Source organism: Ammospiza nelsoni, chromosome 1 (genome assembly GCF_027579445.1).
Source record: "Ammospiza nelsoni isolate bAmmNel1 chromosome 1, bAmmNel1.pri, whole genome shotgun sequence".
Taxonomy (NCBI): domain Eukaryota; kingdom Metazoa; phylum Chordata; class Aves; order Passeriformes; family Passerellidae; genus Ammospiza; species Ammospiza nelsoni.
In genome coordinates, this window is record NC_080633.1 from 98,043,401 (window position 1) to 98,062,045 (window position 18,645).

The following is an 18,645-nucleotide window of genomic DNA, read 5'->3' on the forward strand; positions in this document are numbered from 1 at the left end:
GCTGCTAATTCTGTGCCTCACAGCATCTTTCTGGACAAGTTGTCCAACTGTGGGATGAATGTTTTTGGGGTGTGCTGTGTGATCAACTGGCTGAAGAGCAGAACTCAAAGGTTTGTACTGAATGGGGCTACATCTGTCTGCCAATTGACCACCACTAGTGCTCTTCAGGGCTCAATTTTAGGGTCTGTTTTGTTCAATATACTTATCAAAATATATCAGTATATTTATTAACTATCAGGATGCAGGAGCTGAATACACCATCAACAGGTTTGCTAGTGATACCAAGCTGGGAGCTGCTGTTGATGGCACAGTATGCCTTGCAGAGGGATCTAGACAGATTGGAGCACTAGGTAATGATTAATGGGATGAAATGCACCAAGAACAAATGTCATATTCTGCTCCAAGGGTGGAGTAATATCAGGCACTGTAATAAACTGGGATAGTAATGGCTGGAGAGCAGTCTTGGAGGAAGGATCCTGGAGACAATGCTCTGCAGCAGGCTCAATGTGAGTCAGCAGAGTGCCCTGGAAGTCCTGAGGGGAAATCCCATCCTGGGATGGCTGAAACAGTGCCATCAGCCAGTCAAATGAAGTGGTTGTCATGCTCTATTCAGTTTTGGTGTGGCCTCACCTCGAGCGCTTTGTGCAATACTGCACCCCACAATATAAGAAGGATAAAAAGATCCTTGAATGAATCCAGAGAAGGACAAAAAAGCAGGTGAAAGGGCTGGAGGGAATGTCCTTGAAGGAGCAGCTAGGGATTTTCGGCTTGTATAGCTTGGAGAAAAAGAGGTTGCGGGGCAGCCTCATCACCCTCTGCAGCTTCCTGAGGAGGAAAAGTGGAGAGGGAACTGCTGAACCCTTCTCTCCAGTGTCCAGTAACAGCATGCATAGTTGTGCCAAGGGAGGTTTAGAATGGACATTAGGAAGCATTTCTTTGCAGAGAGTGTGGTTAAACACTGGAAAAGGCTTCCTAGAGATCAGTGCTCCAAAGCTGTCAGTGTTTAAGAGGCATTTAGACAATACCTTTTACAACAAGCTTTAGCTTTAGTCAGCTCTGAAGTGGTCAGGCAGTTGGAGTAGATGGTCACTGTAGGTCTCTTCCAGCTGAGCTATTTTGGTTTATTTTATTCCAAACACAGGGTTACCCACTGTTTCCATATCAACTAATACAGGACCACAAGACCACGTAAATCATTCTTTTTTTCCTATCTTTCTGCACATGTAACAATATTAAATAATACACATGTTGATGGTATCAAACAAGGTTTAATTGAGCATTATGAAAATTTTTTCCATGTCATTCTATCACTGTGTTTACAATCAGTTTGCAAAATTGACCACATAAAAGATTCATGCTATTTATTATCTTACAAAGGAAAATAGGAACAACTATTTTTTCCACTGTTTTAGGCACCATTCATCTCAAAAGATGAACAGCTCAATTGTTTCCTACCAGATTTAAGGTTAGTTTTCTTGGTTTTCCCATAATTATGCTTGGTGACCTTGAGCAAACCGCTCCTGCACAAATGTGTGTATCTTCACTTCCCACATGGAAAATGTGAAGAGGAATGGTGGGAACATTGGTATATAGCAAATATCATAGGTGTATATTTAAGATCAGGAAATATTCTAGTATTATTATGGAAAGGTCATAAATTAGCATTCTCACACATTCCCAACTGCAGCCAGGGTAATCATACATCATCTTATTTTGACTCACTTTCAAGAGACTAATTTATGCGTTTACTTCTTCAGAGAAGCCTCTGAAGTTCTCTGCATATATAAAGATGCAATAAATATTTTATTTAGATAATGTAAGTAGCTGAGTTTTCTCTGTCTCAGGCAATAGGGAGAAATCATGAAAAGTTAAGGCATCTTGTGTGATCTATAAGAGGCAAGAAAGAAAACTTAAAAAGTGCTATTCAGAAGGTGCCTGAAAGTAAAATATGATCAATAAGTGATCAGAAATATATGTGCGGGATAAATGTCAATATTAACTACCCCAAAAGAAACTAAAATTTTCTCATGAGAAAGAAAAGATACTGTACTGACATACTGAAATATAAATTGTAAAACTAGCATCATGTGGTGATATTTTATTGTCACCATGACTTTTAGACCAGCCGGGTGTGTCCCATCTGCTGGGGCTGTATAATACAGTGAACACATATGAAAAGGTTTATGATAGAGTTAAAAAAGAGCAGCAGAAAGTAGCTCCTGGTTTGATTTCCCTCAATATCCATGTTGCACTACCAAGCTGTTAGCACAGAAGTTCTCCAGCACCAATTGGTTTTCTTTCAGATTTAGAAATAGAGACAGAAAAGACAGAACCCCAATTTCCCCAGTAATCCCTAATATAATTTGACTTGATTTTTAGGCACAGTTATTACTGAGAACTGAAAAAAATACTCTGGAGCTTATAGGTATTTTGGTCAGTGCTGAAAGCATACTTTATCTTTAAAATAGCTGTATTTCTAATGGTCTGTCAAAGGGAAAAAAAGAGAAAGATCTTATCTCTGAAGTTAATCTAAATGATACAAGCTTTTATCAGTAAGCTGCTGTGTTGCCATTCTTTCTAGTGCTTCAGTATAACCCTAGAAGTACATTTGGCTGCTGCAGCACTTAAAAATCAATAATTACACACTTTCCATTTCTATTGTTCACATCAACATTTTCAATGCAGACATTTCACACACTGTGGCATCATGAAGATGCTGGCATAAGAAAAGGAGATGGAGTTTTAGAGAAAGTCAGTGTGCCATTTCACAATGCATGGAACAAGTCCAGAGATCTTTTGTCTAATATAAAACCTTGAATCAGTGAGCTAATAAAGGGAGGAAATTTGAATTATGAAAAAAAAGAATTATGAATCTTATTGTCAATTCTTGAAAGTATTACATGTTTAAATTCCATTTAAAAATAAATTGTCTCACAGCATCTCTGTACCTTGTTGACGAAGTTGTAAATCAGCTACTGGCGGCAAAGACAGAATTCCCTCATTGTATATCCCTTAGCATGTACTGAGGGGTAGTGCCTGAAATTAGTTCAGCATTACAAACATGAAAGAGGGTTAAGAATATATAAAGGTTATCAAAACACAGATACTTCTGCTCTCACATCCCATCTCCAGCAGCAGCCTAAAGCTCAGAGAGGGTCATAAGAACATTTTGTTCCCAGCTTCAAAGCATCTGCAGCTCAGAGAATTCCTGGGAAAAATGCAATTCCTGTGTAAGATATAATCTTTAAGACTTCTCACTTTTTGTGTGTTGTCCTAGGTTGCAAAAGAAATCAAGAGCTCTAACAACCCCCTCTTGGAAAGGAAATAGCTTAAAATAGAACTAGAGCCCTAAGATATGTTTTCAGTTTATAGGGATATAAGGAGTGAAACAAATATATTCCTGAGCAATTACAGCAAGCCTTGTGAAATAGAATCTGCATATACCCATTATCAATTACACATGGCAAACAAAATTATAATTTATGTCTCCCTTGATGGCTGAAAGTTGTTGTTGTTTTTATAAATTGTAAATTTTCTAAAATCCTCAAAATCTGCTTTTCCAGTTTATCTTATTTATGTTACTTCCTCCATGATATTCACAATTCTTTTTCATGGACAATTAATAAAGTAAAATTTAAGTTAAAATGCGATATGTAGACAATAAGGTAAATTTGAGATGCATTTATTTTGTTATGTAGTGAGTATAAGAAACACATAGGGAAAGGATTTTTTTTAATCTAAATGTGTATGTGATAGTTTTTGGGTATTGAAAATAATTTTTTCCTTCTTTTTTCTAATGAAAGAAAAGTGTGATTGACATTTCACTCTGGTAGAACTGGGGGTCCTGTGATACAGATATTTTTTCCACTATGTTATAAAAGTAAAACACACAACCAAAGCAAGAAACAAACCACTGACTTCCATTTCAGACTCAACGTCTTCCCAGGACTGAATGTGAACCTGTCATAGATCATGCACATTTTAAAGTCCTTTTTCCCAAAGGTAAAATATAGAACATTTTAATTAAAGTCCACCTTTTGCTTCAGAAGAGAGCAGTTAGAACAACTGGAAAGGAAGGACAATGGCCAACATGACTTCTAGAAATGTGCACCCTGACTCTAGCATGTTTTCCTTGGTTCCTATAAAAAAAATCAGGAATGCATAGAAACAATGCACACAGTATTCCTATACATATCTGACATGCACTTTTTTGATGAAACTTTCTTGTATGTCTTTATGAGCAGTGTTGGCGTCTCCTCTTTGCTGTTAGCCTCATTGCTGCAGGGGTTTTTGGTGATCTCCCATATCTTCACTCACTGTCATGGTAGAATCTCCAACAACAGACAAGGAACTTTGTCTGGTCCCAAATCCTGCGCTCACTTCCTTCTGCCTCTTTACTCTGGAATGGAATTTTTAAAAAGGTGTGACCACAACACAAAACAGAAAAGTCAGTTCAAGTTTAAACAGTTGCAGCTCAAATTTCTTTTAAGAAAAAGATTTCAATAGGAGACATTAGAATTTAGATGAGAAAATCTTTCTGTATTGTACACATTGGATACTTTTTCTGCTGATTCCTTAATAAGAAATGAAAAAGCATAGGGTTTCAGAGCAATTACTTGGAATTGTCTTTCACAGAGAGAAGTGAGCTACACTTTTGATGACTAGGAGCCATTATTTATTGATTGGCAGTTCTGAACTTCAGTCCTATTGCTATTCAAGATACATTTAAAGCACTTACTTTCAACTCATGTGTCTTTTTGGCAAGAAGAGAAAGTGGGAAATAGTGTAAAAGATCAAACAGGTCTCAAACTCCTCAATTGACACAATTCTAGCCACTAGTTTGGCATAATGTCTTCATATTAAATTAATAACAGTAAGGAGAGAGTATAAGAACTATAAAATTTATAATTGGAACATAACTATGATAAAAGTATGCCAGTTTTTATAAGTTTTGAGTTGATAAGTCACATTCCTAATAACAATGTGCAGCAGAGCAAGAACATCCACTCAAGCTGGGTGCCAGAAACTGGCTATTACACTGGGGAATTTAGAGAACAGTGAACAGACAGTAGCCTTGCACAAAACAGCACACATTTATCAAAATTTATGATCTTAAGTACACCCAAAGTAGCTACAGTACAAGCTGACTTGAGAAGACTTTATGTAAAAGTGAGGAAATCATGTCAGATCTAAACTGCTTCTGTATGTTACTAGTTTTTATCTCATCCATGATCAATTAATTGTGCTTTAAGCTTAGGGGCATACATCTCCAATTTCCTCCATATCATCTTGGCACTTTCATTCAAATCCTACCATGGTGCAATTACTCTGTTACTTGTCCCTTTATGTGTCTTGAACAGGTTTTCAGAAAAGACAATTCATGAACACGTTGTTTACTCTTGATTTTTGGACCCCAATAGTCTTGTGAACAAAGTCTGAATAAAATGTCAAAGAACCTGAGACTTTTTACCAAAATGTGGAGACTTTTTGCCACTGTAATGGTACCCAGTTAATTCTTTGCAATTGTAATGCATTTGTAAATCTATTCCCTGACAGTGTGGACAGGTCAGTCATGCCACTGTGCACACACATCTAATCTAATCTGCCTACTATTTATAAAACAACAATGTTCTTAGAGAAAACAGCGTCAGATGTCAAAAGCATTTAAGCTGCCAAAGTGTAAAAGCCTTTGAGCTGGCATAGCAGTGTAATTCTTTATAGTGTCAGGGACACCATGATGCTCCTGTCTACTGATTAACATCCCCACTAATTATTCCAGATAGAGACTGATTGCCAAGCCCTGCATCAGTAAGAATCAATAAGCTGGCAAGTTCTTCACCCTGCTGGATACACAAGACTAGGTTGTGCAGCAGCTTGGTCGCTGGTATTGAATTTTACTGGAATCCTTTTGAAAGAGATGGCTGTTTCCTTTTTAATTACTTTTATTTAATGATTTCCAATAATGACTTTGCCTTATAAAAAATTCCAGATAAGTTATATGAACAACTCCTTATTGAAATACTTGTGCAAAATTACTCAGTTCTGTCCTTTCCCATTCAAGTGTTAATCAAATATATATTAATGTAAATTAGAAATAGAATTCCTAAAACTAGCAACTGAAAAAGGTTTAAATTAAATTTTAAGAAAAAACCCTAAAATATATGAAAAATTATTAGGTGTAACTGATGGCTATGGACTTAAATTACTTGATTTCCTGAGAATACACATGGTAAATTTTCAGGACAATCAAAATATTTCTTATTTAAACATTTCAGAAACAATTAGTCTGGCATTGCTAGATATAATGTAAGGTTACTGACATTATAAAAAAGTTAGGAGACTTTCATTATGCCTTCTATTTTATATTTAAACTAATGCAGCTGCACGTATGATGAGCTGCTACCAGAACTGCTTTGTGAATATTAGAGTGGCAAGTTTTAAATGTTCAAAGTCTTCACAATTGCCAGAAATTACTAAATCTTAGTTAAAAACCTAGCCCTGATCTGTAATGTCTTATAAGACTTAAGAATGGCTATTGACCGGCTAATGTACAACAATGTCCTTTTATTTCCACATTGGTTTAAACACCTCCAGTAAGAAGCCCTGAGATCACTTTAATGAAGGGAATTTTTGCCAGGATATAACTGGAGTAAGTCACATGTATGTCAAAAGGATTTGGCCCAGTTGCTCTTCTCTGCTACATGATATATTTCCTCTGACTACCTTTGGACTTCTGTGACTTCAATGTGTGCATTCCATGTGATGGAAGCAATGAACAACCTATTTAAATGCCAACATTTATGAAGATTGGGCCATAAAAATTAGGGAAATCTTTTCCTTTGGTATTCTGTATCAGCCAAACTTGAAAACACGTGGTGCCCAGGAAATTATGTCACAAGAAGTTTTGTTTTGTTTCTCAGCTGGAAGGGCACTAGGAGCCAAGAGAAATGGGAAACTTTTCTGCCTGCTGGAGCTCATTGAGGTTCCTTGGGTCAGTAGGGAAGAAGCCAGTTGCATGAGTGCTCAAGTAAGAAAAAGGACAAGAGAAAATGACCCTAAGTTGTGCCGGTGGAGGTTTAGATTGGATATTAGGAAAAATTTCTTTAGTAAAAGGGTTGTCAAGCACTGGAACCAGCTGCCCAGGGAAGTAGTTGTGTCATCATTCCTGGGGATGTTCAAAAGATGTGTGGATATGATACTTAGGGACATAGTTTAGTGGTGCTGCATTAACTGGTGAACTTAATGATCTTGAAGGTCTTTTCCAACTGAAAGGATTCTCTAATTCTATGATTCTATGGTTGTACCATTCTGGTTGTGCAAAGCCTGGTGAGATCTGCAGCTGTTCTGTTGCTTTAGCCATCTGTTTGGCCAGCACTGACATTGAGTCAAAACCCATCTGCATGTCAAACACTCAACTGTATTTCAAATTACTAAGGGACTAAGACTATGGAAAGCTTAAAAATAAAAGAAATAAGCAACAGGTCTTGAAGAAAGTTTTAAAAATGGGGTATAAATTAATAAGCAAAATGATGTGCATGGGTTTCAAACTCCAGATAAATAAGCAAAACATTTTAAAGCCTTTTTCCTAACAGCAGACAAATAGAAAATGCTATCAAAGTCAGCTAACAAAATTGTGAAAAGACACAAGCATATAAAAAGGCAGCATACCATATGTCCACCAATATCTGGTACAACAGAAATATTAAGAAAGTCATTAAGATAGTGTCCCCATTGTACCCAGGTATACAATAACATATGGTACATTTCCTGCTTCACTGTGCATTTCCCTGCTTTTGTTGTTTAGCACCAGTATTTTAGAGCTCAATTAATATAGTTTGTGCATGCATTTCTCCACAGAATATTTTAAAAAAGTTCACTGCTGTTTCAATTAATCTCTTTTTTAATGAAAGTGCACAGTAAGTATTAATAGAAGGTAGGATTCTTTCCAAACCTTAAATAGATGGAAGAGCTAGATAGAACTATTTTAAGGTAGCTACACATGATATTTAAATTTTTATTGTCATCTTATTTAATCCTCACACAATTTGCTGTAATGATTCTACAGAGAGACATTACAAGGTTGCTGTTTGTTTTAATCAAGGATGACTTCCCAAGGACAGATGTGTGCTTTTCTCAGGAGTACAGATTAGAGGCAAAATCGTAAGGGATTAGTGTAGCAGAGTGAATGAAAATACAGCAAGAAATATAAGGTGACTATATTCAAACTAAATTTGAAGGGGGAAGAGGAACCAGCTGAGCTATCTGGAAACAGGCCCAAGAATTGCAAGACTAAGATAGGGGTGAACTCAGTTGCCCAGATGAGGTGCATGTATACCAATGCACGCAGTTTGGGCAATAAACAAGAAGAGCTGGAGGCCATGGTGCAACTGCAGAGCTGTGATGTAGTTGCCATCATGGAAACGTGGTGGGATGACTCACATAACTGGAGTACTACACTGGATGGATACAAACTCTTCAGAAGAGATAGGAAAGGAAGAAGAGGAGGTGGGGTAGCCCTTTATATTAAGCAAACTTTTGATGCCATCGAAATTGAAACAAAGGAAGATGGAGTTGAATGTCTATGGATAAGAATTAAGGGGAAGGCCAACAAGGCTGACACCATATTGGGAGTCTGTTATCGTCAACCCGATCAGGAAGAAGAAGTAGATGACTTATTCTATAAGCAGTTAGGTAATGTTTCAAGATCATCAGCCCTTGTTCTTGTGGGTGACTTCAACCTACCAGACATCTGCTGGGAACTTAATACTGCAGTAAAGAGGCAGTACAGGAAATTCTTAGAATGTATGGAGGACAACTTTTTGTTGCAGCTGGTGGATGAACCCACCAGGGGAGGGACTATGTTAGATCTGCTATTTTCAAATAGAGATGGGCTGGTGGGAGATGTGGTGGTTGGAGGTCGTTTGGGGCAGAGTGATCATGAAATAATAGAGTTCTCAATACTTGGTGAAGTCAGGAAGAGCACCAGTAAAACTCTTGCACTGGACTTCCGGAGGACAGATTTTGGCTTGTTCAGGAGACTTCTTCAGAGTGTCCCTTGGGAAGCAGCCCTTAAAAACAAAGGAGTTCAGGAAGGGTGGGCTTACTTCAAAACAGAGATCTTGAGGGCGCAGGAACAGACCATCCCTGTGTCCCGAAAGATCAGTCAACGGGGCAAACATCCAGCCTGGCTGGGAAAGGAGGTCTTGGAGGAACTTAGGAATAAAAAGAGGATGTATCAGCATTGGAAGAAGGGTCAGGTCTCTAAGGAAGTATTCAAGAGGGCTGCTAGAGTATGCAGAAAAAAAATTAGGGAGGCCAAAGCTCAGTTTGAACTCAGAATGGTGACTACTGTCAAGGATAATAAAAAATATTTTTATAAATATATTAATGGTAGGAAGAAAGGTAAGACCAGCCTTTGTTCTTTATTGGACAAAGGTGGGAAGTTAGTATTTGCAGATGAGGAGAAGGCAGAAGTGTTTAATGCCTCAGTTTTTAATGGGAAGATGACTTGCCCTCAAGACACCCGCCCGTCTGGGCTGGTTGATGGTGTCAGGGAGCAGAATGGTCCCCCCATTATCCAAGAAGAGGCAGTCATAGAATTACTAAAATGCTTGGATACTCATAAATCTATGGGACCAGATGGGATCCACTCCAGGGTAATGAGAGAGCTGGCAAACAAGCTTGCAAAGCCACTCTCCATCATTTACCAACAGTCATGGCTTACTGGTGAGATTCCAGATGACTGGAAGCTGGCCAATGTGATACCCATTCACAAAAAAGGTGCAAAGGAAGATCCTGGCAATTATAGACCAGTCAGCCTGACCTCTATACCTGGCAAAATAATGGAACAGTTTATATTATGCGCCATCATGCAAAATCTGCAGGACGGCCAGGGTATCAGACCCAGCCAGCATGGATTTAGGAGAGGTAGATCATGTCTGACTAACTTGATCACCTTTTATGACCAGGTAACCCGGCTAGTGGACGCAGGGAAGGCTGTAGATGTTGTTTACTTGGATTTCAGTAAGGCCTTCGACACTGTTTCCCATAGCTTACTCCTAGACAAACTCGCAGGCCGTGGTCTGGACAGGAATACCCTTTGCTGGGTTCAGAACTGGCTGGATGGTCGGGCCCAGAGAGTGGTGGTGAATGGTGCTGCATCCAGCTGGCGACCAGTCACCAGTGGTGTCCCTCAGGGGTCTGTGCTGGGGCCAGTTCTGTTCAATATTTTTATTGACGACATGGATGAGGGCTTAGAGTCTTTTATTAGTAAATTTACTGATGACACTAAATTGGGAATGTGTGTAGATCTGCTAGAGGGACGTAAGGCTCTGCAGAGAGATTTGGAACGCTTGGATGCATGGGCAGAATCAAACGGGATGAACTTCAATAAGTCCAAGTGCCGAGTCCTGCACTTTGGCCACAATAACCCCCTGCAACGATACAAGCTGGGGACGGTGTGGCTGGACAGTGCCCAGGTGGAAAGGGACCTGGGGGTGCTGGTTGACAGTCGGCTGAACATGAGCCAGCAGTGTGCCCAGGTAGCCAAGAAGGCCAATGGCATCCTGGCCAGTATCAGGAATGGTGTGGCCAGCAGGAGCAGGGAGGTCATTCTTCCTCTGTACTCGGCACTGGTGAGGCCTCACCTGGAGTATTGCATCCAGTTCTGGGCCCCTCACTTTAGGAGGGACGTTGAGATGCTTGAGCGTGTCCAGAGGAGAGCAACGAGGCTGGTGAGGGGCTTGGAGTACAAGCCCTATGAAGAATGACTGAGGGAGCTGGGGTTGTTCAGCCTGGAGAAAAGGAGACTCAGGGGTGACCTCATCACTCTCTACAACTTCCTGAAGGGTGGCTGTGGTGAGCTGGGGGTCGGCCTCTTTCTCCGGGCAACAACAGACAGAACAAGAGGACACAGTCTCAAGCTGGGTCAAGGGAGATGCAAGTTAGAATTAAGAAGGAGGTATTTTACAGAAAGAGTGATCAGATACTGGAATCATCTACCCAGGGAGGTGGTGGAGTCATCATCCCTCGAAGAGTTCAAAAAAAGACTGGATGTGGCACTTGCTGCCATGATCTAGTTGAATTTTTAGAACATGGGTTGGACTTGATGATCTTATAGGTCTCTTCCAGCCTTGAATTTCTGTGATTCTGTGATTCTGTGATAAATATCCACCTGTACATGTGGAGAAGAGAGGGAAATGAAGATGTACAAAATATTTTTCTCCTTTTAGGACACCGATTCTTGAAAAACTAAAGTTTAAGGAATTTATGGATTTCCAAAAACACAGTGACAGTTATTTGTAAAACACATTGTCTCTCTTTTTGGTATTTACAGATTCCATAGGCCTCTTAGATTAGCTGAATTTTGCCACGCTAGCTCAATCCTATCAAGATTCCTATTTAAATTTAGGACTCATATGGAGACTAAAAAACAGTTCTCTTCTCAAAAGAATTCTGTTAACTATGTCATGTGCTTTTCTAAAAGGCATATACTGCATCATGAGCTTGACATAGAAAATGAAATAAGAATGAAATGAGCCCTTACCACTAAAATCTCAAATACTTGCATCAGAAACGTTTTGATCAAATAATTTAGACCAAATAATTAATATCCTGGATATGTAATTTTTAAATACAAAAAGATGAGAATTCACTTAGCAATAATCAATAATAAATTTCAGTTCAGAACCACTTCCATTTGTCATTTACTGTCTCAACAGTGGTGCTATGCTAAGCTATTTTCATTGGTGGATATAGAGGGAAGGGATCTGTGGTATGAAACCAATCAGAGTTCAGAAAGGAAAACTCTATAAGCTTGAGCTAGCATCTACTGGTATAAACTAAACTACAATTTTAGACATTTATTTATGAAAAAAATAATTAATATTCTGAGTGGAATTACAAGTTAGTGCCCAAATTATAGAACATGTATTTATGTCAGCTTCTGCTTTAATTAAAATGTATTTGCCATTTAGCATTAGGGGACTGTAAAAGATAATGAGTGAACATATGGATATTGAATTAGGTTTCATATTTTATACTGCAGAAATTACTCAAACCCACTGTAAACTCACCCGCTATGCCATTCCAATCTCTAAAAATACTACATGTGCTCTCAAACAGCAGGACTTTTTCTTTAAATGTTAAAGGTTGTGTTTCCTTTGAGATCCACCAGAGCACAAGCTATCCTTTTCTATATTTCTCATTAAATTGTTTTTACTTACTGAACTCATGATAAATTATGATTTTATTTTCCTCTCAAGAAAATTTTTGTGTTTTCTTATTTAATTATAATCCCTTTTTACTTCAAAATTTATGTCAGAATAAATTTCCCAAGTACATTTCTGGGTACAGTGTATTATTACAATAGGTATCACTGGAATTCACTATACAATCACATGTAATGTTTTCCCTAGAATAGAATATGACAAAATTAATATTTTAATCAAAGTTTTGCTACTAAACAAGACAGTTTGCTTCTGTATTGTACTGAAATTTTGAATTCATTACCCACTGTAAGAACTTTTAGAATGGTAGAAGATAAATACAAGTCAGTGGATTCTTAATAGGAAAGGACTCCTTTGAACAGTCTTTCATAAACTTTGTTAACTGTGGTTTTCCAAAAGAATAATTTCCATTTATAACATAATTATTTTGCTGTTCTGACATATGATTCTGACATATAATAAGAATTAAAATGACCTTTAAAATAAAATCTCTCCTTTTTAAAAATTGTTATTTCTCAGATATTCAGATATTTTTCTCATAATAGCTTTGCATAACAACATATTTGTTCATTTAAAATATTTTAGAATATGACCATGGCAGGCTATGGGATGACCAAATAAAACAACTTTTCCTTTCAACTACATGATAGACAAAAGATTGAATCCATTCTCCCCAAAAAAATGAAAACAAGAAGTAAAATTTCCACCTTTTGTGAAATTATAGTGATAGGGGAGTAATGGCCTTTCTACCTTTGCTTTTCTAGAATACTTTGAATCTCCTGGAATGAAGCAGAATACTAATATCATCTGCTTTTACAGTGAAAGTTTTCAGAATAAAGTATATTTTTCAAAATTTGTCTGAAAATGCTTTTTTCTCTTATGTACATCTCCATTTATCACTCACTTAACTTTGCCAATAAATGTTTAATTCCTTGCATATTACAACAAGATATCAGAAAATTTCTTTATGTTTGAAAAGAAAGCATGGCTCAGCATTTTTGCTCTTGCTAAGCGTACATTTAGGCTAAATACAAACTGATTTTGCCATTTTTCTCATTATTCAAAGCATTTTCTCAGTATTCAAAGCTTTACATGAATATTGCAGGCACTCAAAATACAAGTGCATTTGAAAGTAAAAATTGAAAAGAGATTTCTGGAATATTGAAGGATGCAGATAGGACAGGCAGCTGCTTTAGGACTTGCAAGTAGACACAAGAAGTCTCACTTGTATAACATGCTTTAATATTTCTTTTAAATGCTTTTATTATTTCTTTCTTTTTTTAAAATGTCTTCTGATTTTGAACACAGGAATAGCTCTTCTAGTCCTACAAAGAAGAAGATATAAATAATATATACATTCCTTTCTGTTTTAAGTGTGATTTGTATAGAATGTTTTCTGTGAGCAATTTTTTTAAGAATTGAAAAAAAGACTAAGAAAGTGCACTTGGCACAAGCCCTTTTCTCATTCTTTTTTTAATACATTAAAATTCACTTGCCACAAAATCTTCACCTAGATAATCTCCAGGCCAATAAAAATCATATTTTCCCTTCCCAGCAATTACATGGTTGCCAGCTTCAATTTCCTTTCTTTTACCCTTTCAGAGTTCTCAACTTTTAACAGTTGCTCAGCATGCATCTTCATTGCTTTCCTCTTACTTCTTCCAGGTATGAAAGATACAACTCTATGAAGCAGACATTAACTTTCCTCCCCATGTCCAATATTCACTTGCTATTTTCCATCCAAATATGACATGAAACTAAATTAGGTAATTTCAGCATTATATTGGGCAGGTTCTTTGTGCTTTTCACAATGAAAAAAACTACAGTGTGCTAAGATTTAGATTGAAAATCAAGTTCTCCTCAAAAAAAGGAAAAAAATCCATGTAAATTCAAGAAAAGAAATAATTTAACTCCTGAAAAAATTGTTTAGTATATTGTGGTATCATTCAATATTATGCCTCCTAGTTATAGTCATTGAATGAAAATTATATGAGAGTTCTGGGAAGTACTAGAGAGTTATGCTATAGACCATGTTCTGCCTTGGATCATTGCCCAAAACACTGCTCATCTCTGGCAGTATTAAATTCTGGTATCTCTTGAACCGGCTGGAGTGGGAACAAATACTGTGCACAACTGCTGTGCTGTGATTATGACCTTTGCAACAGGGAAAGCATTTCTTTTAAAACTTGCAAAGCTACAGATAGAAAGGGAATGTGTGCATCACAATTAGTCATTCTGCTCCCTTCCATTCCTCACAGCTTCACATTCTGACATGATAGCAGCTACTATCTCACCAGCTGTTAAAGATAGCGTGCAGCTGGGAAATCATACAGCTGCAAGTTGGAACCTCAGCTTTCAAGTATCACAAAGCACTAATCTCCAGTTCTGTGCCTAGTAAGGTTTTGACTGCTGAAATCGTGTGGGAGCTGAAGTGAAAAGCAACAAATGGTGATGGTAATCTGGTGACACGAAGGTTTTGTTATCTTAGGACCCACCATGTCTGATAAAAATTCTACAAGGGCTCTCAGGACCAGTAAAATTATCTTATGTATGCAAACAGCAGGGGAAAAGCCTCTGAAGCCAAAATGGCAGTAAAGCTGACAAAGACAAAAGAAGTGAAAGAGTAAAGCAGTTAAAGATTAGGAAAAACACAAGTAGATAAGATATACATCATGCTTAATTTTTCCCTCGTCAATTTTTCACAATAGTGTTTTATCTATTTACCAATGTGTTAGGAAAACAAATTGATATTTGCCAAATACTATTCATAGGTCTGGTAAAAATTAACAACACTGCTTTTCTAAGTTTGGGGGTTTTTTTTGGTTTTTTTGGTAAGAAAAGTTGCCTGAAAATTTCCATATCTCAATTATATTATTGATACACCTAATTCACCATGCATTTCAGGATAAGTTGACCTATTACCTACACACTCCTTTGAAAAGTCCAATTTTGGTGTCTCTGGATTACAACATTGCTGGGACAAAATTAATAATGAAATGACTGCATTTCTACCACTATTTTTCTGGTAGTTCTCTAGCATCCAGAACCATTGCATCAGGAATGTCTGAGGAGATGTTCCAACTTTGTACTTTCAGGATTCCCTTACTGTCCTGTTGCCCAGCAACTCAGATAACCAATTCTGGATCGAGACAATTATTTTATTGTCCTCAGTACACTTGGAAATGGTTTTCCAGGTTGAGCTGTTACCTTTTCAGGGGTTGAGGTGAGGCTGACTGTCCTACGGTTTCCTGTCGCCCCCTTCTGTACCTTTCTGTTCAAAAGGCTGTGCAAACGCTGCCTTGTTATCCTTGCCCTCACCCAGGCTCCAGTGACCCCTGTTTCTCACCTTTGGCCAGCAACGATTCCATGCTCAGCCCATCCCCTGCCTTCATGATTCTGTAAATCTCATTCACGCCCCTCTCAGCTTGCTGCCTATGAATGGAACAGTCCAAGACTCTTTCCTTGCAAAGCACCCAATACTCTCACTTGACCCATTCAGCAGCTGGAGCACACACAGCTGTTGGTTTGTTGCACAGTTTTGCTTTAAAGCTAAAAAAAACCCCCTAAATATTAGATGAAGATGGAATATTGGTAGCTCAAATTGTGTGTGAGTTTAATTTCACATCTCTACGATTTTACTTATAACTTCTAACTATAGAAAGGGTCTTATATCTTGAACATTCTTTCTTTCGATTGCAATACAGAAATCTTGTAAATTTTTTCCTCTTTTTTTCATAGATTAATTTAGTTACTGTTCCAATTTTCTATCTGTTTCTTTGTAGTTCCTTGTTTTTTCAGATCTCTAAATTTTTTGCTACTACCAGATTAAATTTTTCAAACAATTCTTTAGACACCTGTAAATTGCTACTATTAAAAATATATATAATAAAAAAATATTATAGTTGTATTTATGTCATTAAAATCAATAGAATATTGGACCAAAATGCTGTGAAGCTCTTCTCTGACTAGAAATAGAATCCAGTTTTCTGCTATGTTTTTAAACAGGCATAGCTGATGTAATATATTCTCTTTATTTCCTGAAAATTATGAAACACAGCAGGGGACTTAGAGTGAGCATCACTTTACTGGGTTCAGAAATATCAAAAAACAGTTTGAGAATATTGTCTTCTTGGTAGATTTTCTTAGATTTCAGGAATTTTTACAGCATTTTATAGAAGATACAGAAGATCCATAGAGTGTGCAGAATTCAGAGGCACATCCATGAGCTATGCTAAAGACCACAAAAAGTTAAACCAAGCAAGCTAGTTGTTTCACCATGTGGTTCTGAATTCTGCTCATGTCTTGTGTGTGCTGGATTTGATTGGTTTTGTGCCACTATAGTTACATTAACTGCACAAACTGATGCACAAAGAGTAGTAGAACTATTCACTGTGAGATTGCAATAATGATTGGCCTTGACATTTTGGTAAAGTAGCTCATCCATTTCAAGTTATATTAGATAGAAAATTGAGCATAGTCCAATCATACATGAAAATAGAAACATGTTTGTTACAAAGTCATGTATGTGTAGGAGTTAATTTACCTCTGAATAAGAAGAGGCCTGAACACAGCATTTAATTACTCCTAAACCTGATGGAAGAAATATGTTTTTCCCCTGGAAATTATGAAAGAAGCACCACTGACAGCTCAACGTTGATGTATCTGTAAAATTTATAGAGCTATATTCACAGAACTAATACAAATCGTGAGCACACACAAATAATTTCTGTGGAACAACTCTTTGGTGTCAGTAAGAATTTCTAAGTTTTCTTGAGCCTCCCCTTCTTATAACCTAGAAATTTAGATACAACAGACAACGAATATGAATAATCTTTGCTCAGCTTTAACTTTGCAGTCTTCAACTATCACTTTGGAATTTTTTACGACAAGTGCAACTGTACTGGCAAGGGAAAGGATCTCTTTAGTGGCAGTGTCATCTGCATAAGGAAGCACTTAAAGTGCCTCTAAGAGGAATACATTTGCATTCTCCAAGTGTGAGATGCTGTTTTACTTTAAAAATCTTATGTCTGTAAAAAAAACAGCTATGAATCTAAAGCTGTAAGAATGTTAGAACACTGGATCTGCTTTTCTCTATTAATTTTCTAAAGTTTGGAACACAATTGAAGCACGATTGCACAAATGAAAAACTAAGTGCCAAGTATTTCACAGATAACAGTAAAGAAGCACAAGCCTATAGGCACCACAAATGCTGACAGACCCATGTTGACAGACCATCCTTGCTTGCTGCTGTTAATTTTGGCAGATTATAAAGATTATAAAATAGATTATCTCTTTTCTTTTCTTTTTTTTTTTTTGATAAGTCACACCATGATAGATATAGAAAAATACATTACTATTTCTCTGCCTAAAAAGATAAAAGTGCAGTACTTGGAGTTATAGGCTGTAGAAAAAATTTTGCACATCATCATTCAGGATTTCTAAATATGATATTTTGAGATCAGTGAAGTGACAGTGAGATCAATTCAGTGAAAGGAATCATCAGACTGGCAGCATTCAAAAAAAGAAGAAAAAAGTAATTTGGAAATAACTAACTTCTGATCTTCTGATTAGTTATAGACAAGTAGGTTGTAAATAATCTTAATTTGCAGGAGTTGAAGTTGGAAACTTCTGAAATATTCCATTTAGAAAACTAATAGCTTTTCTTAGTTATCCCGTTGCTTTTTCAGTGAGAACATTTACCCTCTTTTTAAAGAAGGAAATGGTTGATCATTATGCAGAATTTAGAAAGTGATAAGATAGTGTAATAATGGTCTGGAACGGTAAAGCAGAAAAAAAAAGAAAAAGAAAAAAGTGAATTGCTAGAAAATAAGTGAGGCACACAATATTTATGCTACAATATTAATCCAATAAATGGACACATGATGAATACTGAATACAATATTTATTGTACCTGACAAGAAATCATGCCAAACCAAGGTAAGGTTTGCAGAACCACATGGACATGTTAACACACATATGGTCTGGCTTGAACAGCAGAGGTGACTAAACAAACCTCATTATGCATATGATGGAGTGAAAGGGAGCAGGTTACAACCTCTATCAGTACAAAATAAATTTTAACAGAACATGAGTCTGAAGACCTCTTGTAGGAATCTGTTATAAAAGCTTTACAGGGGAGCAGAAAGCATTGGTAGAGGCTTAAAAGGCTTAAAAGACATCACCTCTGACTGAGGAGTCCTGGATTTTGATTTTCCTGGAATCTTGCATGGTACCCCTGGGAAACCTGCTTTATTCTTAAAGTCTTTAAGAATTTCACTTTTTTCCATCCCAGAAAGAGGACACCAGTTTAGATGGAATTTTGTGTGATGTTATTCTGTGGCACTCATTAGCCACTCATGAGCATTCAGAACAACATCTGAAACCAACTGGGTTTGAGGTGGCATCTGAAGAATTGTAA

The 18,645-nt window shown here is 37.2% G+C and overlaps 1 protein-coding gene across 1 annotated transcript in view; it reads right to left on the bottom strand.

Moving 5' to 3' along the window:
• Positions 1 to 627: 627 nt before the first annotated feature.
• CCDC102B (coiled-coil domain containing 102B) overlaps positions 628 to 18,645 on the bottom strand; it is a 142,652-nt gene continuing 124,634 nt past the window's right edge. Inside the window, exon 6 of the mRNA XM_059490071.1 lies at positions 628 to 4,399. Within this exon, the coding sequence (XP_059346054.1) occupies positions 4,310 to 4,399 (90 nt within the window). The 3' untranslated portion in view covers positions 628 to 4,309. The remainder of the gene's footprint in view (positions 4,400 to 18,645) is intronic.